At 40.6% G+C, this 24,964-nt stretch overlaps 3 protein-coding genes across 3 annotated transcripts; all 3 read left to right on the plus strand.

Moving 5' to 3' along the window:
• The first annotated feature begins 3,694 nt into the window (after nt 1–3,694).
• LOC131136794 (homeobox protein Hox-C13a) lies at nt 3,695–6,142 on the plus strand. Its single transcript, XM_058084046.1, has 2 exons — nt 3,695–4,367; nt 5,336–6,142. Exons 1-2 carry the CDS (start codon nt 3,704–3,706, stop codon nt 5,590–5,592), a joined length of 921 nt encoding a protein of 306 aa, XP_057940029.1. The 5' UTR covers nt 3,695–3,703; the 3' UTR covers nt 5,593–6,142.
• Nucleotides 6,143–11,703: 5,561 nt separating this feature from the next.
• On the plus strand, nt 11,704–13,559 carry LOC131136795 (homeobox protein Hox-C12a-like). The gene is made up of 2 exons (XM_058084047.1): nt 11,704–12,325; nt 13,321–13,559. The coding sequence occupies exons 1-2, from the start codon at nt 11,704–11,706 to the stop codon at nt 13,557–13,559; spliced, it is 861 nt and encodes a 286-aa protein (XP_057940030.1).
• Nucleotides 13,560–20,912: 7,353 nt separating this feature from the next.
• On the plus strand, nt 20,913–22,962 carry LOC131137475 (homeobox protein Hox-C11a-like). Its single transcript, XM_058085482.1, is given in 3 exon segments — nt 20,913–21,033; nt 21,036–21,809; nt 22,730–22,962. Coding segments are annotated over 3 exon segments (1,128 nt in total).
• Nucleotides 22,963–24,964: the final 2,002 nt, after the last annotated feature.

A 24,964-nucleotide genomic window follows, 5' to 3' on the forward strand; every position in this document is an offset into this window, starting at 1 on the left:
TGAGGAATGTAGCAGGAATTTGTCCATCTTAATGCGTAATAAAAACCAGAACACACTCTTCTATATTTGCGCCTGTTTACACTCCCTCTCTTTTTGGATTCCTATATTCTAAATACAACGTTTGCGTTTTCGGAACATTACGAACATTTGTGATCTTGAACGCAACCCAGAAAGACTAACCACTTAAATTAGATGCTGTTATAGTTTTTTCTGCTCATTTTCTGCTTAAAATTAGCACAAGAACTCATATGACTGTTCCATATTCGGGCTTCTATTGTTGCAAAAGATATTTTAGTGCTCAATTCCAGGTGCACCTTAAGTCGTGGCCTATATAGGAAACGACCGAGGAACCTACCTTAGTAGCAGCCAAGGTTGCATCCAGTCCCGTCTGGCGCAAAGTGGAACACAGGCAGTGTTGTACTTCAGGCTGCAGTGACTCACGGTGATACAACTTAAGAGCTGAGCGGTTGGCCTTTTTTTTTTTTCCTGTAAAATCTATTTAGTCATTTATTATCATATTTAGTCATCACGGTTCTGGTTAGCACTTTTTTATTTCACTTTCTTATGAATGCAAAAAAAAATATTCCTGATATATTTGGATCAATCTCTGATTGATTTTTATTCCATGTTCTGCAGTGTGCACGTGCAGCTGCAATGAGCCTATATTCCTATAATCATAAAAGAATATTCCTAATTGCATTGAAAGTCAAATATCCACTCTTGTGGTGTAATTGCTAACAGCTAAATTCACTCAACTAAATGAGATAAGCGCAGTCATGTGCCCACGCAGACGCACTTCCTGAGAGCGGAAGCCGCAGGTAGGCAAGATTTTAGTGAGGATGGATGCCCCCCCCCCCTCATTCCCCAGACCTTCACTTCAGAGAGAGTCTGTCTGGGAAGGACATGAAGTCTGCTTGTTAAGATAGTTACTACCCCACACCGTGACTTCCTAATCAAGATATATTCTTATAAGAAATATTAATTTTATAATATTAGTAAAGAAGTGTGTGTGGTGGGGGGGGGGTGGAATTTTTTTTTCCATGCGATAATACACTTCTTTCCTGCAGGGTGAATCACATCTGTAAGGAATACCAATATAAATATTTGACATTGTTTTTATTGCAGAATTATCACAGTTATAAAAATATTAAGTGGTGGAATATTATTTAGTAAATACATCACCAACACTAATAATTATTATGTCAGCATAATAATAACAAAGCACCTAATTAGCAGCTTTACTCTTTTGTAGATTTACCTTAAAACAGTTCATATTTGTTTAGAAGTAGGATATGCATATTTAAGATTAATTGGTGATAATTATCCAAAAAGGAGCCACTATCCGATGCAGTTTTAGGTGGAACCAGCTCCTTAAGCAAACAATTCGGGACGCTTTTTTTTTTTTTTAATGCAAAAGTCGCCTTCACACAGCAAATGTTTGAGAGTAAGCGCCTCTAAAAAACAGTTTGCGTAGTGTGAAGTTCATTCTTGTGCGTCTAGACTCTGATTACGACCCTGTTTGTCTGCGTTTTTTTACCTTGACCTTGGACTTCCGTGCAGCTGCCGCCTATAGATGCGCCTTTTCGTGCTTGTGTTTTTCCTCAAGACAAAAGAACCACAGTGCCTCTCCTAAAAAAAAAAAAAAAAAAAAAAAAAAAAGGACAGAGGGGGCTCTGCTTCCTTATAGTGGCGTGCAGGCGCATACACGCAGGCCACCTTTTTCCCCATGCATGACAACTCGGCACACTGAAAAATGTCCATCAGCGATACAGCATGAGTGACTCATCACCAAAAGCGCTCTTTATGGATACTCTGTGCGTGGGCCTCTCCCGTGGATGAAATGCTCACCTCCAAAATAGCGCCACGGGCAAGATATTAGTCCTTAAGTCTTTCCAAATAAACACCTAGTCACTAGTAGGATATGGCGCATTTTCTTGTTTACATTTCTTAACACTAGGGCGTGAACGGGGATCAAGTAAAGCCATGTTGTCAAATATTTGTGCACTTCTACCATGGCATCTAATTAAAAAGTTGTGTGCCATGCACACAGTCTTAATCTTGCTGTTATTTGTTTGCCCGCAGCGTCAGCAACTCCTCGCATGGCGCTGATGGATGCGCTTCAATAATACGCAGAAAAAAGGAATTAATGCCTTTTAATTCCTTTTTAAATATAACACCTGAAGTGAAGTGACACTAAAATTATATTGCATTTCTGACAGCAACTGTCACAAGAGGTAAATGTTCGGTGAATTATCATAACAACTTTACCCGGAGTGACTCCGGGTGGGATGATTGCTGAGTTTAAAACTCATTTTTTTTTTGTCGTGGATTGCATTCGTGCGCATTTTTTTATGTGTGGTTCTCACTTGCGATTATATCATGTGACAGTCAAGGCTTATTTTTGGCGTTTTGGCAAAATGACTAACATTCAGTGTGTGTGTGTGTGTGTGTGTGTGTGTGTGTACAGTTGCTCTGATAACTTATTAGTATTCATCGTTGAATAATAAGCTCAGTTTTTTTATAATTTTATCTTTATTTTTGCTTCTATGAACCCAAACTTTGAGATATCTTGCCATATATATATATACATATATATGTATATATACTTAATCATATTGTACTTTTAATATATAAATGACTATGGCATTAATATAACTATGGACATCCATGTTCAATGCATCAGGTGATCCTTTTACGCACATTTGACGACTAATTGCAGCAATACAAGTGAAAAATTAATATCATTATGTATTTTCTTGACAATATTAGACCCCAAAAATGACACCTAATACGCATTATGGGTGATTTTATATACATCTATATAGTTGGAATCATGTACTTATGGCCTGACATCGTCTTTACGCATGCCTTTATTATTTTTTTTTTAATAATCCAAAAGGTTTTTTAAAAAAAAAATCTTGATCTTGCTCCTGTGATGGCTGTCATGCAACTGTTAGGACCAAGTTGGGGCACTTTTGGAGCACCGTTTCAGAAATACAGCATGCGTACTTCTTTTACGCACAGCCTGATAGTGTATGTATTAATGTGCAGCTTATTCCAAAAAGTACCAAATCAAAAAAAAGCATTTGTTGTATGGATTAGGGGTGACGCCTTGTTAGAATATTCATTCAGTGTGCAAAGTAAGCGTTTCGAGGTGCGTAAAGGGTCTCTAAAGTCCTGCATTGGGTCATTCCATGAAACGAAGAACGCCAATTGAGCAATGTGGACTAACATCGTGGGATAAATGACACATTTTGTGCGCTTTGGAATGACTTTTGCAAGGTTTAGAATGGCGCTGGGTGAAGAAACGCAAGAACGAGTGATGCATTCGCCCACGGCGGCCTTCCGCAGTGCTCGGAAGCCGGCTAAAACCCCCAGATTGTTTTCATTCGCCGCCGCCGTCCCAGCGCGCAAACTTCCCTTTAAGGGAGCGAGGCTGGCCGCTCGGAGCCAATGGCAGCGCCGCGTGGCGCGCGGGGAGAAGCTCCGCCATGCGAACCAGTGTCTCTTTAAAGGGCTGCCCCGGTCCGGCTCTCGGGCTGTGCGCGCGGTGGACCTGTTAGCGTATCACGTGCCACATCCTTAATGAAGTGGACGCGCAAGGGGCGCGGGTGTGCGCATGCGCCGAGTGTAAAAATGTACTTGGAAATGAGGTGTCCGTCTTGGAGAAGTCGACTTTTAAAAAGCATCGGCAGCCCCTGATATGACGACTTCGCTGCTTGTGCATCCACGCTGGGCGGACACCTTGATGTACGTTTATGAAAAAAGCCCGAATGAAAGCGCTCCGAATAAAAGCCAAACAATGGAGGGACTGAGCGGCAATTGCCCCGCGACTCACTGCAGAGACCTGATGTCGCACCCCGCCCTGGGAAGACACTCCGGCACCATAGCGACCCACCAAGGCTCCGTCTACTCGGATATTTCCTCGCCGGACACCGCTCGCCAGTGTCCCGCCCCGCAGTCGTCCTCCGGCGCCTCGCTGAGCTACGGCTACCCGTTCGGGGGCCCCTACTACGGCTGCAGGCTCTCCCACTCCCACAACGTCAACTTGCAGCAGAAGCCGTGCTCGTACCACCCCGCGGACAAATACGCCGAGCCCGGCACCGCTCTCCCCGGCGAGGAACTGTCTAGCCGGGCTAAAGAGTTCGCTTTCTACCCCAGCTTCGCCAGCTCGTACCAGGCCGTGCCGGGATATCTGGACGTGTCGGTGGTGCCCGGCATCAGTGGCCACCCCGAGCCGAGGCACGACGCCCTCATCCCCATGGAGGGGTACCAGCACTGGGCTCTCTCCAATGGCTGGGACGGGCAGGTGTACTGCTCCAAGGAGCAAACGCAGTCCGGTCATCTGTGGAAGTCGCCGTTTCCAGGTAAAAAAAAAAAAATAATAACACAAATGGGAATTTTTTCCCTCATCCGGTTGAGGAGTAGCAGTGCTATTTTTAACATCATCACATGTTTCTACTTGGTTATCAACATTTACATTTAAACCTAATCATCATGTACCAAAGCAACATGGACAGGTACCCAGGAAACATCTCCAACCTTCATGTCTCTTATGGAAGTCGATTTTTAAGTCGATATTGAAAAAACGACAAATACAAAAAAATACATCACTTTATGGCATGACCTTTTGAGGTCATGTGATGGATGAACACGAGTTGATTTTCGGTCAGGGGAGATTGTTTGGATTGTGTCAATAAATCTCAACCCATGTCATGTATTGCATATATCGGGATACACAATTGTACACACACACACACACACTCATACACACACATCGGAGTCATGTTTCATACCAAAAAAAATGGTCAAAGCCAAGACCAAGACCCCCCTCATGTAAATAAATACAGAGACCACTGGAAGGTGTTTACTACATTATTAGGATTAATATCACATATAGCGGATATACTACAACACAACTTCCTATATACAATATTGCCTCCCCCACCCCACCCCTCGCACTCTGGAAGAAGATCCACGCAAGCGCGACGCAGTGTGCGCATTGTGCTCCAAACGCACACATGCGCTGTTTCACTCCCACAATCGTCATGCTAGTCTGCTCCATATCGGCTATATGTAGCCGATAGGCCTGCTGTTGTGCTATCTTCACCGTATTACCCACAATTCCATGCTGGTAATGCAGTCACATAGGCGGAAATGGATCCACGTAGATGAATTGTAGTGTTATTTTTTATCATCTAAACGCCATAATTGTGCTCATAAACCTTCTGTAGAAACGGTGCCATGTCGTTGCTGACATTTGTCTGCATTTATGGAACTAATGTGACATTGTATTACCCCCCCCCCCCCCAACTCCCCATCCCCGCATATACAGATGTGGTGCCCCTGCAGCCTGAGGTGAGCAGTTACCGCCGCGGCCGCAAAAAGCGCGTCCCTTACACCAAGGTGCAGCTGAAGGAGCTGGAGAAGGAATACGCAGCCAGCAAGTTCATCACCAAAGACAAGAGAAGGCGCATCTCGGCCGCCACCAACCTCTCGGAGCGCCAGGTCACCATTTGGTTCCAGAACCGGCGGGTGAAGGAGAAGAAGTTTGTCAGTAAATCCAAGAACAGTCACCTGCACGCCACTTGATGAGGAGGTCCGACATTATGCCGCCATCATACCTCTCTCATCGGAAAGAAAACGTCAAAATCATTTTTTTTTTTTTTTAATTCACATCACATACCCCCCCCCCCTTTCTCCTCCCAAACTCCGCCGCTGGTTTCAATTTGGAGTCTCTAAAAACTGTGAAAAATACTGAAAATTGACTCCATATTTGTTTTATATGACTGTACATATATAAATATATAATATTTAAAACGATATCTGTATTTCAAAGTCAAGTATTGTGTGTTTTCTTTTTTTTTATTTCCATTTTTCTGTCTTCTCTTTCTCATTCAAACCAAATCACGGAAGGAAAGTCGACATTTCAAAAAGATCAAGACTGATTTTTGCTGATTTTTTTTTTTATGCTGGGACTTACAATGACAGGTTGAAGACAAAATACTTCAACATACTCGCCGCTGAAGAAGAAAAAAAGATAAAAAAAAATGACTTTTGGTCGAATTTGGAATTTCAGAGGCGGAATTTGTTGTTTATCTGTGTAGTGCAATGTCTTCTTATTTAATTCATATTATGTAGTATGGCCGAGCTGTAACTAGAGTATACTTGTATGTTTTTTTTTTCCTTTTTGTCCGAGAAGGATTCTGTCATGCAACTGCAATGATTGTAAACCATTAAAGTCAGTGAGTATTACACATGGATACACACTCCTACTTTATTTGTGTCGTGCCAAGCTTGTAACTTCGGATGTTGTGGTGTTGGATGGCGTATCCCGCAGTTATGTTTTCATAAATAAATGATAATAAAAATCATTAAATATTCCAATCTCTACCCCCCCCACTAGTACTACTACTTGTACCACTCCTGGTATGATGGCGCCCGGCGGATGTGCAAGCATCTCCTGCATGGCAAAGTGATGATTAAAAGTCAATCAGGCATCATGGCGTCTGCCTGACTCGCAAAGAGCCCATTTTCCACCCGGACTCATTTCTTGTTGCACATGCACTGCTAATAATAAGTGGCTGGGAGTACTTTGGGGGTAAATAGTACACGGAAATATCACTCTACGGTGCGTTTAGTTTGGAAATTATTACTAAATTTGTAAATTATTGCACGCTACGTGTATTTTGAATGTTTTATTCGTGACATTTTTGAGCTTCGTACGGAGTTCGAAGAATAAACACAGGTGATGTTTGCATTGAATTTGGGGTTCATGATGTGTTTTTAGCTAAATCGTTTTATTACAAAAATAGTATTTTAAGTTTTACTAGTATTAGAAAGTTTGTTTTCTTTCAAGTTTTCATTAGAGTTGTAATTTATTCAATTATCGACTGGAATAATCCATAATAATTACTATTTTCTGGACGGATTTATTTAATAAATGAAACTTTGAGATATATCCGGTTACAAATAAAGCAAATTAAAATAATAGTGACTTTTTTTTTTAATTCTGGTGGACTTTTTTAGCTCCACTGGCTAACTTTTTTTCATTCTAACCGCTTCTTTTATGTTGTTGATTTGAATCCAAGCTGACTTTTTGCTTCTTGTGGAAAAAAAAAATTAGTGAGTCCAGATTTTACCCTTGACCATGACTATGCAGTCACTTTGACCTTGACATGGCGGCAGATTGTGCATAATAAATAGGGGGCTGGACACCGGTGCCGGCGGTTTGTTTGTGGGCAAACAAGGTGTTATTTTCCCGTCTAGACAGGCCAGCTTAATGGCGGGCCATAAATACATAAAAAGGGGAAGTGAGGCGAAATCCTCCGACCTCCATTTCTGACCATCACTCCGGGGCTCGCATTAACATTTGGTCTCTGATCTTTGTCTTTTTTGTTTTTTTTTTGTTTTTTTTTTGAGGGGGGGCAGAAACCAAGAAGTTTTTCTGACCCTAAAAGCTTCACCGTGAGGTGTGTATTGTTGACCAGGTAGGACATTGAACGTCTCACAACCAACACGACTCAGCCACGCCGTCCACGCCGTCCTTCAAGGTAGGCCTTTTTTTTTTTACTCTTCGTGTGGGAGCAGGCCCACTTCAAGTGTGATTATGTTTATTTATGTTTTAAATCTTATTCTAAATAATTACGTGGTAAAAAAAAATACAAAGTACTATTGTTTTCTTTATCGTTTATGCGCATGTTTGCATACTTTGTTTAACATTAGCGCCAAATATTTACACACAGTACGAAGTTGAATGTTTGGAACATATAAGTAATCTTTATTTTATTACAATTTAATATATCACAATTGTTGTTTTTCAATTAAAAACCATAGAAGGTTGTGATTAATGTGAATTATTGAATTATGGAAAGTTTTGTGGAATTTTTTTACTGGCTTGAGGCAAATTATTATACAAATTATTTGTGTATGTCAAAATTAAATCACGTGTCCCTCTATTTATAATAATGATTAATGTATTATTTTTTTAGAATAATACAAATAAAATAAAAACTTCTTAAGTTGCTTATACTGATTTAGTTGAAATGCAAAGAGTGCTATTTCTATTGTTTATTTGCAGTGTGTGTGTGTGTGGAGTGGGAGTGGGTGTGGGGGGGGTATGTGTGCATGCATGCAAGCTCCAGGCCTCCGTGAGAGCCATGGAAAGGGGGCTGATAACCTCTGGTGGTGACCAGAGGAAAATATCAGGAAGTGCTGAGCTGCTATTGACTCAAGAATCCATGCGATCATTTCACAGCAGGAACTTGCTTGCTTTGTGTTTATTTTATCCTATTTTTTCCCCAAAATTTGGACTTTTGGTGATTGATTCTTTATGAAAAGCGATTGAAGAGAAATATAAAAGTATACATTGAAGGATTGAAGGGATTCCTGCTTGGAGCTAAGAGCACATGTGAGCTTTTATTTAAGTTATTCTAATATAATGTATTTTTATAAATTGGCGTTTACTTTAAAAAAAAAATAGTGTATTTGATGTGGAAAAGTAAAAACACTATAGGTTATTTTAACCTATTTGTATATGTTTTTATTTTTTTATAACATTTAATATGTGTGATCAGATAATAATGTTATGCTGTATTTAAAATCTAATTATAATTATGCACATTTGTGTTATAATTTTAATTATATTTTTTTAACAATTGGAGGGAATTTAAATTCAAATATACATATATGCTTAAAATGTTACTAGTGTTTTTTATAAATAAAATTATATTTCACTTAAAATGTTACTTATAATTTTATGAATGAAAAAATACTGTTTTCACTCTCACTTTCCAAAGTGATGGCCAAGTTCAGTCAGCCATTTTGACCAATTAAATATCCTTATAATCAGCCTTCACTTCAAATATCTCGATTTTTAATTTTTTTTAAATAATAGGAACAAATATTTACTTCATATCAGCCAAATTCTGTATGATTTGTATGCAAGTCTTGTTTCAAAGACAAAGTAAAGTAAAGTTCTCGAGTTAAAACTTTTACCACTCGCTTGTGCGATATTTTTTAGAGCTTCCTCCTTGGCTTCTTCTCTCCCTTGAAGGAAGCTTTAAAAGGAGGATTGCAGAAGGCCATAACAAGCTGCCTTCACGGAACCAAAGAGAGAAAATGGAAGAAAGGCCTTTTGTTTGGGGCTATTGCCCTGTCTGGACAGGACCGATGCCTTCCAGGAGGGTAATTCCATTATGGAGGAGACTGTGGACTAGACAGTGACCTTGACTGTCTCTGTGCTTGGTGCATGCTTGGTATACTTGGCTTTTTTTTTTTTTAAAAAAAGCTAGCTGGACTTTTCTCATTTAATGGCAGCAAAAGGCGAATGGATGACATCATCACATGCGCATTAGTTTGAAAGTCAAATGCGGACGTACAGGAGATCCAACACATGGCTTTAAGGTAAAGAGTACTTGAGTACTCTTACACACACACACACAGAGAGACACACACACACACGGCCATTTTGCAGTAAACGTCACACTGGATTGTTTGGCTTCTGGTATTTATTATTGGAAAGGTTTGACGCCCTACCAAGACGCATTAACGCTCCACTTTAAACCAAAGCATTATCTTTAATTAAATGGAAATGTGCATGCAAACACAGTATAGATACTCTAAAAATAAAAATTACTAAATATACTATATATGCTAAAGAAGCAGAAATTATTAACAAAATTAACAAAAATCTCAATTTAACCATTTCTGCTTTTCTATTTCTGTACTGAAATGACATAGAAGGTCAATTTTACAGCTCTCAAATATCTACTAGCTTGCAAAAAAAAAAAAAAAAAAAAAGTTCCCCCAAATACTGTTTGAAGGATTGCTGCAGCAGTTCTCACATAACACCGCACTGGCACATTTGGAGCACATTTAAAACCCACAGCAGCTCTGCTCAGACTTGTTATTGCCGGGCTTGGCAGTCTTTGCTTTATTTGGATTATTCGCATTTTAACTCGTAAGATTTAATTTTCTAACATGTGACACATTTTGTACTATTTTCATTTTAAACCAAAACTTGTGACCAATAATGATTTTTTTTTCTAACTCATATTTTTTTTTTACTTTTGCAGCTTTTAATAATGTTTTAATAATGTATTTTGTTTTAATTAATTTATTTACTTACCTACAAACCGGAAGCTAGTGTGCTTAGATATTGATGCACTTTCATGCACTTTCTGTCCATCCAAAAAAAAAACTTTTTTTTTTCTAACTCATATTTTTTTTTTTACTTTTGCAGCTTTTAATAATGTTTTAATAATTTATTTTGTCTTAATTAATTAATTTACCTACCTACAAACCGGAAGCTAGTGTGCTTAGATATTGATGCACTTTCATGCACTTTCTGTCCATCCAAAAAAAAAAAAAAATTTTTCTAACTCATTTTTTTTTTTTTACTTTTGCAGCTTTTAATAATGTTTTAATAATGTATTTTGTTTTAATTAATTTATTTACTTACCTACAAACCGGAAGCTAGTGTGCTTAGATATTGATGCACTTTCTGTCCATCCAAAAAAAAATCATTTTTTTTTCTAACTTTTTTTTTTTTTACTTTTGCAGCTTTTAATAATGTTTTAATAATTTATTTTGTTTTAATTAATTTATTTACCTACCTACAAACCGGAAGCTAGTGTGCTTAGATATTGATGCACTTTCATGCACTTTCTGTCCATTAAAAAAAAAAAACATTTTTTTTCTAACTCTTTTTATTTTTTTTTTGCTTTTGCAGCTTTTAATAATGTTTTAATAATTTATTTTGTTTTAATTAATTTATTTACTTACCTACAAACCGGAAGCTAGTGTGCTTAGATATTGATGCACTTTCATGCACTTTCTGTCCATCCAAAAAAAAAACATTTCTAGTCCAAAAATTGAAAATATTTCCAACATGTTTGCCGGAAGTCGACTCCACAAATCAACTAATTAGCCCGAACCCGGAGACTCCAACTTCATAGTCCCCTGTCATCCTGTAAAAATCATATAAAAAAAAAATAATAGCGAGAGGTATAACAATCCCAGCAGAGTTCATTTATTGGAGGTATCTGTTAAACTTGTTCATGTGAGGTGTACTATAGAATATTAGCTGAAATATACCCTCTTAAAGTAACCTTGTAGAATAGCTTTGCCTTCATTTTTTTTATTTTATTTTATTTTTTTTTTACAGAGTCACTGGCTTCTGACCCGGTCTTACTGTAAATACTGCAATGAGCATCAGTCTTTTCTTTAAAACAAGCTTGTAAAATTGGGGCATCGGGTCTTTATGTGACAAGGAATCCAACCATAATTCGGGACAAGATGCCACATGGAAGGAAAATACTTTTCATGAGATAGAGCATTTAAGAAAATATAAAAAGTTTTGCCAGCTTGTAAAGGTTATTAAACGAGGCCACGGACAGCTCAAAGTGGGAGTTTTGTTTGGTGTTTTTTTTTTTTTTTCTTCTCTAAAAAGGCAATGCTTCAAAAAGAAATATGAAAATCTTTATGATATTTTCATAAAGCACATAAAGATATGGAGAAGTTGATGTTTTGTTTTGTCTGAGCGGCGGGCGAGTGGGTGGGTGGGTGGTACCCCGCGGAAGCCAGAAGAAGTCGGAGCCCGGACACGTGGTCCGAGGGTGACCAATCAGGCGCCCCCCCAGGTTTAACTATGTTAAATGTCAGATTGCAATAAACTAGAAGCTGTTGGTCGGGCCCGCGGAAATGGGCGAGCATAATCTCCTTAATCCGGGGTTTGTGGGACCTTTGGTAAACATCCACACCGGAGACACCTTTTATTTCCCCAATTTTCGAGCCTCGGGGGGACAACTGGCGGGGCTGCCGTCTCTCTCCTACCCGAGGAGGGACAACGTTTGCTCCCTCCCGTGGAATGCTTCGGAGCCGTGCAATGGATACTCCCAGTCGTACTTCAGCAGCCCGGTGTCCATTAACCCCACGTTCAATCGCTCGTGTGAGATCAGCAGAGCCGAGGAATCAAAGTGTTACTACAGCAACGGAAGTAGGGAAGCTTGCGGAAGCGGCGGCGGCGGCGGCGGCTCAGGTGGCCTGAAGCGGGAGGACAGAGCGAGGGACTCATCCTCCACATCCCTATCATCCGAGCACGGGATGCACACCGGGATCGGCCCCACCGCCTCCGCAGCCTCAGCCGCCTTCTCCAAGTACGAATACGGCACCGAGCAATTGACGCAGGACCCTCCGTCCTGTCAGTCCATGGAGTCCGATTCCAGCTCCTCCTTGCTCAATGAGACCGGCAAGCCTCCATCCACCGACACGCAGAGCCTGGTGTCACCGGGAAGCCATGCGAGTAATCTGGCTGCAGGCGGAGGTGGGTCATACCTCTTTTTATATCTTATATTTACTATATTTATACATATATATGTATGTACATATATATATATATGTGTGTATAGCTAGGCTGCATTTGCGTGGGTGTTTACGTTTTAAATGAGCGTCATTATTGTTCCTGACAGTCAATGTGGAGCCTGCAGGAAAGGACTTGCCTGGTGCGTACACGCCACTAGGGGTTGCCCTAAAAATATTCCACGCGCCATGTGCTTTTTTTTTTTTGTGTCCATTCCACCGTGGAATTTTTTTCTCCAAAGCCCACTATCTTTGTCACAGCCACCCATTCTTCCGTGAATGCACTTTCATTTCCACTTCAACTTTTCTTTTTTTTAAAGGTGCCGCGTTCACGTACACTACGAGTTTTAATTAGAAAACAGAAAAGAGTGGGAGTTCCCTGTCTGGTTTTTTTTAATGACTTGTAAACGGGATTAATATCTGTTGCATGTGTACTCAAGGCTAATTTAACGCGCAAATAAAGCAGGCACGGGTTAATTATCGCGTCAATGTAACTTTAACTGCAACAATAAAAGTTTGTGTGACACAAAGCGCTCTTGTGAGACGCAGGAAGGGTAAAAAAAAAATAAAAAAAGAATATATGTATTGACTTGGCATCTGCTTCCTGTCCGTGGCGTGGGTTATAGATAGATAGATAGATGTATCTGGAGGCCATCTTTGTGGAGATGTAGAAGAAATGATGGATGTGCATCTGGAAAATGTCCACTAATATAGATGCTGGTTTCATGAATTATTATTATTATTATTATTATTATTTTTATTATTATTTCACATGCTCATGGTGAAGGTTACACGCACGGAGCCCCCCAGTAAGATGACGCCCCTCCAGACTCCCCGTAACCTTGGAGGTGACCGTGATTTTGCAACTGTGGTGGCTAATGCCTTGTATGCACCCCCTCCTCCTCCTCCTCCTCCTCCTCGTCTTCCTCCTAACCATCTTTGCTCCTCTTCCTCCTCCAGGCGCCCCGTGGTATCCGATGCACACCCGGACCAGGAAAAAACGCAAACCTTATTCCAAACTCCAGCTGGCGGAGCTGGAGGGTGAATTCATGCTCAACGAGTTCATCACCAGGCAGCGGCGGAGGGAGCTCTCCGACCGGCTCAACCTCAGCGACCAACAGGTCAAGATCTGGTTCCAGAACCGCAGGATGAAGAAGAAGAGACTCATGCTGAGGGAGCAAGCCCTGGCCTACTTTTAGTGGCGATGCGGCTGCGGAAGGTGAATCCATAAGGCGGTTTAAACAAAACAAAAACAAAAATGGAGTCTTCTTTCTGTGCATGTCCACCTTCTGTCCATCTTTGACTTTTACGCACATCTTGTCCACTTTTCCTTCCTTTTTCCTTGATATGACAGTCATGTCTGCTGCCATCGCACAACTTCTGAGGTGCTTCTCATTGTTCTTAAGGAGAACCATGAGTCAACTTTCTTATTTTTTAGAACCATTTCCTCCTGGAATGACATCCAAAATGTGCGCGCATGTGTGCGAGAACGCCACGTTCTTCTTCAAAACTTGACAATAAAGCTATATATAATTATAATAATTAGTAGTGCTTGCAAACATGCAATCATTCCACACTAACGTGAGTGGAATCTTCACTATTTGTGCACACTCAGCGTGGACACGTTCACGGTCACGGGCAGGAACTCTGCATCAGCAGCAGAGACAGGACTAAAACTCTAACAAATGTAGTCTTTAATGCATATTATTTATTGTATTAATATGCATTACAGCTACTGCAGTGACTTTTTTTTAAATTCTATTATAACTGCATGGATTTAAAAATGTCAAAAGTAAATAATTGAACCAATTGAGGGGTGCCAATTAAGGGTGCCATTTGAACCGGGAGGGTTTTAAGGCCTTAATATAATTTTTTGGCCCTTTTTGGTGCCCACCATGAGTAGATATGTTATGAATAATAATAATAATAGAAGTAAATGTGTGCTCCCTTATAGCGGGGCGAATGCAGTACGCCATTTGTCAAGTCTAATGAGTAAACTGTAGCAGTGAGCATGTTATTAATGTGAAATAAGTCATTACGCAAGTGACTTTTTCTTTTATTTTTATTTTTTTTTAATTTTTTCCTGTACAAAAAAACACAAACAAGCGTCTTCGTCACCAACAAGGAATGTATAATGAATATTACTGCGTTATTATATATTAGGAAGAGGTTTTCAACAGAGGTTTTGGCGCTATGAGGCCTTCCTTTTACGCGCGCCTTGTTGTTATCCTTTTCTTATCTTGTACTCGTGTATAACTTTGTAAAATGTAATTAGACATGTTACTGATTTGGATCCGGTTCCACGCCGGGTCTGTTATCGCTGCGTAATGGTGCTTTATGTTATTGATGGTCTTGAACAACAATGTCGCATTCCTTATAGCTTAGCTGTGATGGTAGAGGGGTTGGAATTGTATATCATATTATCATATACTGCCAAAAGTTTCATATAGTACCACTACCACCTCTTCAAAATACACATTGTACACTCAGTGTAGTAGTTGTCATTTTATTTCCCCCCCTCATTTGCATTCCTTTCTTTGCGCTTTGTAAGGATTGCTTCCTTGTCTTGTATAAAGTAATAATACCATGAATGTACTATATGCGTATCGGTCTTCAATAAACACAATATTGCAACGTTTATGGCTCGTTCCCTCAGTCTTGTCATTGGGGGTTACGTTACCGGACCCTGACCTGTTACATGCTCCTAAAAAACTATATATATATATATATATATATATATAGGCGTACATGGGCGGCAGTGAATCGGAGAAGTGAAGAGTATAATGGCGCATTTCAAAGTATTTCAGGGGGGGTTTGTTGCCACGTAATTGTACATGCTGTGAAAGAGAAAGTATAGGAGCCCACACAGGTTGGCCTTCTTTTATTATAGCACATTGCCTGCGTATAAAAGATGAAGTATTAGGATTGTTTGGAAATACGCACTGCGTGTACTTCGTTTTTTTTTTGCTTGGATTGGATTTAACCTTACGGGTGCGCGACCGGCATGCAAAAAAACACTAAAAAGGTTGAAGTCCAACTTGATTTTGTTCTACTTGTCACTTGTCTTGGATATTAATATGAAATGACTTAATGAAATAATCATATTGTATTAATATAACAGCTATAAAGCTCTCCCTGCTGGTAAGGAAGAGTAAAGCAATTGCAGTAGTGTGTGTGTAAGTGTGTGTAAGTGTGTGTAAGTGTGTGTGTGTGTGTGTTCCTTCTGACTATTACGCATGTGATTGTGTTCAGTAGTGTTTATTGTCTTTTCAGTGCACTTTCCCTCTCCAACACCAATGCGCCATATTGCTTAAACGTCACCAAAGACTTACTGTAACTCGGCGGAAATGGACTAGTCAAGGCACGAATGGCTTTGTAGTCGGTGCTGCATTCACTGACTTTATTTTCTTACTGAATGTACTCATTTCTGTTCGAATATTAAGCATCATTCTCACTTTTGAAGGAAAGTTCGCATGTGCGTAAAAAGCTCCACGTTGGAATATTTTGGTGGAGCCCCTGAAGATGATGACAAACAGCTGGAGTTCTGGTTCGGGTTCAGGAATCCTGCCCTTGAAAATCCTTGTGTTTGTCCACGCCGGGTGAAATCTTATCAATGTGTGATTGATACATTGATGAATATTTGAAGTGAATGGAAGCAGGCCAAATGTGATTTGAATGCATCATTCGTGGTAGTCATGTTTCTAGGTGTCAAATGCGTAGTTGGCCACGAAGGGAGATAAACCGGTGCCTTCGTATTTGTTTGGTGTTGCCTCTTTAAATGGCCTGCAGGAGCGTAATGGATGCAAAATGTTCCATTTTGGTTTTGGGCGCATTTCCAAACATTCAAGGTCAATGGGAAAATCGTCAATTGTTCAATTGAGACATTTTTAAGTATAATTTTGTTATAATATTAATAATATCAGTACAAAACGTGGCGTGAGTGTGTGTTGCCAACATTCCTGCAACGCCTGAACGCCTCATTCAGCTTTTAACTTGAACTTCTCAAACAAAACTTTGATGTCTTTGATGAACTTTTTCTTCAAGATGATTATTTCAAAGTTTAAGCTTTGAGTTCACGCATTGGAGGCGATCCAGTGCGTGTGCGTGTGCGTGTGTGTTCTAATTGGGTGCATTCACTTTCCCCCAATAAAAGAAAAACCCTGAAAAGAAAAACAGTGGTCAGTGCTGAGGAACCTTGAGACATCCGGATAGTAAAAAAAAAAAAAAGTCCTTTTGCAGGACTTTTGGAACAATAGCCGTGTCACTGCATGCTCAGGACCGAGTTTGACTTTGAGACTGGCCAAATGTGTTTATGGCCGCCTGTCTCCACGTCTCAAAGGTCAGTGAGCTTCACGGTGCCCTTCGCAGAGAACTTGTGTCACACAGGCCGCCGTGGAGCTGCCGTGTCGTCTTTATGGCGCGGAACTGGCGAGAAAAACACCAAGAAAAATACACGACAATGTTGTTCTTTCCTGGCTGTGTGTGTGTGTGTGTGCGCCTGCGCGTCCCCGCATGCCTGATAGATAGATAGATGGATAGATAGATGGATAGATAGATAGATTCTGCACCGGTCGAATAATCCCAGGTCCATTTCGCTTCTCTCCTTTCCAAGCTGTCATCTATTGATTTTGACATAATACTAGATTACTTCTTTATATATCTATATATCTATATATATAGATATAGTTCTATATAGAAAATTATACCTACTCACTTTAAACGAGTCTAATGCGTCTCTAATTGAGAAAAAAGGGAAAAACAGGTTTTAAAATGGATCCTCATGACGTCAAAATGATGGACCAATACATCTAATATTATTTTTTATTCTATTATGATCCTTTAGCTCTTAAATCTGTGCTCCCTAGTGAAGCTGTTAGTAATTATTTGTTGACAAAATACAAATTATTTCTGTTTTTATTACTTTAGTTCATTCTAGTCATCCTTTCTCCAAATATTTGTGTTTTTCCACAGTAGTATTTTATATTCCTTCCCAGGCCGTGGACTGCATGGGCCGGTTTAAACATTTCACTGAACGTCACTTGTATACTTTTCCAAGAAATTACTATTTTTTTTATCAGCACCAAAGTGAGTTTTAAGATGGACTTTAACTCTACTTTGCCAAAAAATATCTAATTCCATATGTGCTCAATTTATGTGGGAAAACTTTTTATTTTTGTGGGTTGTGTTCAATTAACTTTAATCACCTTTGTCACAAAGTTAAATGCAAAAATAGGAAATAAAAATAAAACAGACACAGAATATATATGATCATTTATTTAAAATTGCAGTCAGATAATGGTATTTGCTGCACTTTTTTGATTATTAAAAATATATATCAGTTTAATAATTCAATATTTGACACTATGAGATTTGACTACATTCCAAAATATCAATACTCACAAAAATATATTCTAGTGTTAAAATAAAAATGGCTTATTTGTCCCTTAAAAGTAAATTAAATTGAAAATACAAAACTGTTAGTGGCTGTTTGTCATATTAATTAATCTATAATATAAAAATATAAAATATGTAATTGTTTGGCAGGACCACCATTCCTTTGATGTTGGAACTTTTTCCACAATTTTTGCATGTTTTTTTTTCAAAATTGTTAAAAATAAATAAAAAACTACACGCTCAGGCAAATATTTCTGGGTCCTATGCGACCAATTGAGGTGCAATTATTTCATACTTAATAATAATAATAATAAAAAGCAAGCTAGCACCTGATTGTGAGAGCTTTATGTGCTCGTAGCGGTAAGAGAAATGCACTCTGGAGATATAAGTCTCTTATCTTGTTGCGAGCTTTTGTTGCAGCCACAGTGGCTTCACGCGTGGTGCATTCACGGAGAGCGCAGTAAAAAAAAAGAAAAGAAAGAAAACAAGGCTTTTTAGTGTGGCTTGAAAGTGTTCGCAGCCTCATGCAGCCAAGTTTAACTGGCCGACTTACATCCAATTAAACTTATCTAGGCCATGAGGGGACAGTAACATGATTACACGGCCCCCCCACGCCCCCCCCCCCCCCCTCTCCACAGTCAGCATGCAGGCCCACAGGCAAAGAGAGTGCGTGGGATTGCCCCTGTTTTTGACGTTTGTGCAACTTCCAAAATACATCCATTTATTTTTTGAATACTTCTTAACAACTTAATCACCAATTACGCAGAAAAAATGCAATATATTGCATAAGCACTGCCTTTTTTGAGTATTATCCCGCATGCAGGCTACTCCAGCCTGTGACATTTTTGTGCAAACAGGCTGCGCATTTGGTGCAACCAAAACAAACCTTCCAGGGTCCTACTGCGAGCGCAATATCAGCTGCTGTGAGTCAGCCCATCCGTGGAAATAAACACATGATAAAGCTCATTCTTTGGTAATCTGCGCGCACCGCTGCGGCGATAGGCAGCCTTAAAACCCCCACCAGACAAATATTTCCCAGTGATGGACAGTTTGCTGTTCATATTTTGACACATTGGGATAAACGCCTCCATGTATAAATGCTGCCAAAGGCCCATTGGATGTTCCTTTTGACGCTTTCATTCGTGCTGGGACGTTATTAAACTCATATCTACACTTTTATTATTATTATTATTATTACTGGATGGTGTATTCATAGTATTTGCACTACATTCACAGGGGAAAAAAATGTGGACCGCAGTACAACCATATTCATTTCATGTACTATTAAAATAAGAAATAATATTTTCTCGTCGCAATCACAGCAATGGCTCAACACTGGCAGCATCTGCCGCGCATATGTCGTCACAAGCCAGAGGCCTGCGTGTATGTTTGCGCAAATACCGCATTGGGTTCCCATCAGGGGCACTGCTTCACCGGAATATTGATTATTTTGGATTTATTTTTTAATTTAACCATTTTAGTTATGTATATATGCAGTGTAAATAAATAAGTGAATGCAACATTTTAAAAAAAAATGTGCACACTGCACTATTTTGTTGCGATTTTCTCCATCCAAATCCAAATTCCCCTCATTCTCTAACTTTAGTTTTTTTTTTTTTTTTACTTGAACAAAAGGCTTTAGTGTTACTGCAGCCATTGCGAGTTTTATGGTGGACGTAGAGACGATTTTTAGTGGTCAAATTCAAGTGCTGTGTCTGGACAGCTGCCTGCTTTCTTTGTACTTGAATGCATCATGTGAGACAACCTTTTGTTGCTAAGGGTAGTAAACAAGCTAATGCCATTGCCACGTCTTTACAAACACGGCAGCGAGTCATAATACTAGCCGGGCTCTTTTTACCTTCACGAACGGCTGGGAAATCTCAAAATTCCATACGCACACAATGTGATATTTTACATGGAGCTGCGAGTTTGCGTTATCAGAATATTGGATAATAATTCAAATGTGACCTGTTGTATTACGGAAGTCTCCAATAATCATAAAGAATGTTGAATTATATGAATTCAACCGTTTGATTGTGTCTGTTAATCTATAAAGAGTACAGCACAGTTAAAAGTTTTTACAACGAGCTTGGAAAGAACACACAAACGCATCTTTTTTCAAATCACTCCTTCGTTTATTAAAAGATTAAAAAAAAAGAGAAAAGTGGAATTTCTTGTCCGAAAAAGCACAACAAAAGCTCGTTATGAGTCTATTTAAAATGATAATTCACATTTTGACTAAATTGTGGAGTCTGCTACCTGATTAAGTATGAATAATAACAATAGAAGTACTGGTATAGTACTGGTATAAAAGCAGCCATTTTTCCTGCTTACTGAGGAGGGGGAGAGGCGATGGGGCGATGGTTCGATGTCCCAGGGCTTCATTGGTCATTCCCTCTTCTGATCCGAAGTCAAAGCACATCCGAGTAGTTGACGCCGAATGTGAAATGTTACTTTAACAACAAGGTTTGTGATACACGAGTGTTTTCATTTCATTCGAGCGGAACCGTAAAATATCATTTATAAGGAATTAATACGTTGCGTAAAGCCCACTGACACCTGTATTTAATACACGGATGCAACAGGCTCGCTTGAAATAAAACGGGAATCCAAATGAGACATCAGCGTGGAAGTCCTATAAGAGTCCCACCTGCTGAAGAAAACCCCAAAAAGTACATATAATCAAATATAGCTTATTTATTATGATATGCAATTGTTCTTTGACTGCTTCACTCAGCGTGGGCCACTCTCTCTGACATGCCTCCACAGCCACTTTCCAAAGGCGTATTTTATATTACTGTGCGTAAATGTCAGTGTCAATAATGCTGTGGATAAAATGTAATGTTGAGGAAACCATACAGAGAGCACGGACTTGTGCTTCAATAACAATAACTACGATGATAATAATAACAGTGTCTTACCTGTGAACCTCCACAATAGTATAGAATATTCAAACACACACACACACGAACACGGCAAACCCACGCACAAAGTATAGCAGACTAATTGTCAAATCAAATCAGCAGGTCCTGATTTCGGTGGTTGTGTATATGAAAATGATTCGTTTGAACCCCTCCACCGCCACCGCACCAACCCACCCCCCGTGGATGTAACAAACCCCAACCACTCCTACACATGCAACTCTTCCAAATTGATATATGACAATATCTACTTTCGATCACGTGTCCGCCAGGCGACTTAGACGGATTGCGCGTCATCTCGCCTTCCCAAATTTTTCTCTAGTGCTGCAGCTCGTTTCCAAAACATCTTAATCGACGGAGCGCGAAAGATGTTTAACTCTGTGAACCTGGGCAACTTCTGTTCCCAGACGCGCAAGGACCGGACATCCGAATTTGGAGACAGGACGGGCTGCGCGTCCAATCTCTACCTCCCCAGCTGCACTTACTACGTGCCCGAGTTCTCCGCCGTGTCGTCCTTCCTTCCGCAGGCCCCGTCCCGTCAGATCAGCTACCCGTACTCTACTAACCTCTCTCAAGTGCAGCCGGTTCGGGAGGTGTCCTACGGCTTGGATCCGGCCGCTAAATGGCACCACCGGAGCAATTACGCATCGTGCTACCCGGCCGGAGAGGAGCTGGTGCATAGGGACTGCCTTCCGCCCTCCACCATGACAGAAATGCTCATGAAGAACGACAGCGTGTACAGCCACCACCATGCACATCACCACCACCACCACCCGGGCTCCAACCACCCCTCCGCGGGCTTCTACTCCGGCGTGGCCAAGAACAACGTCCTCCCGCAGGGCTTCGATCGCTTCTTCGAGACGGCGTACTGCAGCAGCACGGACAATCAGACGGACACTTGTTTACAAAAGGCCGAGGGGGGGAAGCTGCAGGGCGGTGGCGGTGGTGGTGGCGGAGGGAGCGGCGACCCCCAGCCGCAGCAGTCCGCCTCCGCGAGCTCGGTTCAGGCCGCCTCGGAGCAGGACAAAGACGCGGAAGACGACGATCCGGACGAGGAGCACACCAACTCGGGTTCTTGCACGTCGAGCTCCGCGGCCACCAAGGAAGGCACCGGAGCCAAGAGCAGCCACTCCAGTAGGTAGAAGCTGTAAAATGGGGGAAGAGGTTAAGGGGACTAGCCCGCTGTTTTGTCGCTCGCATTTTATGTGGAGTTTTATAAGCATTCAAAGGATTTTATTATAACCTCACAAAAGCTGTTTCTTGCAATGAGAAGAATTTTTACGACGCGAAAGCGCTTCAAAATGGCCATGTTATACACACTCCACGGCGGCGGAGTCTGCGTGTTATTTTCATAAAGAGAGAACACGCTATTGTGACAAATGGCAACTTTGATCGTGAACTTGCATCGGGGGTTTTATTCCCGGATTTGCTTTCTTCTTTTTTGGTGCCCGTCGTACATGCGTAAAAGCCAATTGGGCAGAACACTGCTGTTGGCGTCTTGTGAAATGTTTTTAAAAAGCCTTTTTTCACCGTGAATGCGCGTCCACGCTGCACACGGTGTGAGCACACGCAACCAAAAGGACGAGTGGGGAGCTTTAGAAGAGGAAATTGGGATTTGTAGCACTTTTCTGTGAGTACTAGCCAGTACTAGAATATGCTTGGAACCACACAGGACATTTTTATATGTTTTCCAACAACAAAAACAATACAAAAATGATAATTCCCATAGTCACCTGTTTGCGAGGAAGTTATAGGTCCACGGAGGACCGCAAAGGCCGTTGCAAATGTGGCCAAATGCATTTCTATAGTGCGTGCCAAGTGTGCGTAAATTGAGAGTTGAGCTAGGGCGCATTAATGCGTCGAAATGCATTTTGTCGTCGTCGATTCGTAACAGATAAGCACATGCTTAGATGCTGTCACTTGCTGTTATTTACTCCAAACGGCTGAGATATTTAACGCTCTTGTGTAGCCTCACCCCCCCACAGTGACACACATGGCGTATCATGACTTTTTTGTATATATATATATGTATATATATGTGTCTATTTTTACAGGCACTCCGCGTACAAGGAAGAAGAGATGTCCCTATTCCAAGTTCCAAATCCGGGAGCTGGAGCGAGAGTTCTTCTTCAACGTTTACATCAACAAAGAGAAACGTTTGCAGCTATCCCGCATGCTAAACCTCACCGACCGTCAGGTTAAAATCTGGTTTCAAAACAGACGAATGAAGGAGAAAAAGCTAAGCAGGGATCGCCTGCAGTACTTCTCCGGGAACCCTTTGTTGTGAGCGGGCAGCGTGCATTGTCACAGTCTCGGTCAGTGGCACCGAGGAGTACACCTAGAGTATATCTATCCACTCACGTCAAACTATTGTAAACGTGGGATTCGAACGCATCCTCTCATGGGGGGGAATGTGAATGGGGGGCACTCCGTATCACCAACAGTGCAATGTAGACTTTTTTTTAGGCCTGCATGAGGTAAAAGATGCCATTTTCTTATTGCGCACGGGTGGCGGTGAATTTCTAGCTGGTTCTCAGAAAATAGGCCTATATTAATTATTAAAGTTAATCACTTATGCTGGTATTGAATATGTCTCTTTTATGTTTATTATATGTTTTTTTTTTAAGTCATAGTTTGAATCCTTACGGCGCAAACAACTATTGGCTCTACCCCTCTGGTCCATGTACATAGCATATCAAATCAAGTATTTCTCGACCAGAGTGTGTGTAAATATACACACATATATAACATATATACATATGCAATGACAAAGGTGACGTCCAATCTGTGAAATTACACACACACACACACACACACACACACACACACATACACAGCTCTCTATTGTACAGAGTAGCCAATCCAATGCACTTGTAAATAAGTTGCTGCTATTCTTCACAACACTGCCCACACTCCTTTAACAGCTTTAATACCAATACTCGTTAAATTATTTGGTGCTTTTGATTCCATATTGCGGGGGGGAGGGGTTGGGGGGGGCACTGTCGACCTGTGTATCATTAATATAATACCTGTGAAATAAACTCTAAGCATATAGGCAAAAAAAACAATGACTTTTGGTGCTTTTTGTATGATTGTATATGTATATTTATATATTTGCATTCATTTATATTGTAAATATTTGCAGTAAAATAGAATAGTGTCTATTTGAAGCTGCTTTAAAGAGGCCAGTGCTGCTTTCCACCAAAACTGGAAAGACAGAGAGTGCAATGATAACCCCTTTTAGTGGCCACTAAACGGAATCCCCACTCTTGTTGTCCAGTCTAGACACCACCATAAAGACAGAGGCACTAAATGGCTATTTTTTACTCTTAATTGCACCTTCTGTTCGGCCCGAAAAGGCGTTCTCTTCCGCAGTAAATAGTAAACATGCAAGGCTGCATGTCCGAAGGGGGGGTACGTTTGCCAAGAGCTTTCGACATGAACTCGGACCGTGTACAAGTCTGAACCCCCCCACTTAACACCCACTACTCCACTTTTTTTTTTTTTTTGGCAAAAATGTGATGCCAGTCTAGTCACGTTGTTATTTGGACTCACGCTTATTATAATAATTACGGTATTTGTGTCAAGAATGGAATTGAACATGTTTCACGTTTCATTTTATAATAATATCATGTCTGCGTTTTATTCCTAATAGGTCCACTGCACTACATTTGATAATGAAATCTAGTCTTTGAACTTCAATAATGTCAAGGCCTTCACCTTTAACCCGCTGTAATAAAGTGGAATCAAGGAGCCCCCGCCCTCCTTCGAAGGGGATATGTGTGTGTATGTGTGCGGGTGTGAGATGCGCGCGCAGTGCAGTCTCAACCCGCCAATGGGAATGAGTGGGAACAGAACCTGGAATGTGTGCAGGCTTCAACTTTGACCCCTGGCGTTAAAAACTACAGCAGGTAACTTAGCCTACTTTGGGACGAACAGTAAATAGTCTTTATTGTGCTGGTAGACTTTCTCCTATAGCCAGCCATGTTGGATGCTAACTTGTATTTACGTGTGTGTGTCATGTTAGATGCTAGCTATACTTGTATTTACGTGTGTGTGTGTGTCATGATGGATGCTAGCTATATTTGTATTTTACGTGTGTCATGTTGGATGCTAACTATACTTGTATTTACGTGTGTTTGTCATGTTAGATACTAGCTATACTTGTAATTACGTGTGTGTGTGTCATGTTAGATGCTAGCTATACTTGTATTTACGTGTGTGTGTGTGTGCCATGATGGATGCTAGCTATATTTGTATTTTACGTGTGTCATGTTGGATGCTAACTA

The sequence above is a fragment of the Doryrhamphus excisus genome, chromosome 10, assembly GCF_030265055.1.
Source record: "Doryrhamphus excisus isolate RoL2022-K1 chromosome 10, RoL_Dexc_1.0, whole genome shotgun sequence".
NCBI classification, from domain to species: Eukaryota; Metazoa; Chordata; class Actinopteri; order Syngnathiformes; family Syngnathidae; genus Doryrhamphus; species Doryrhamphus excisus.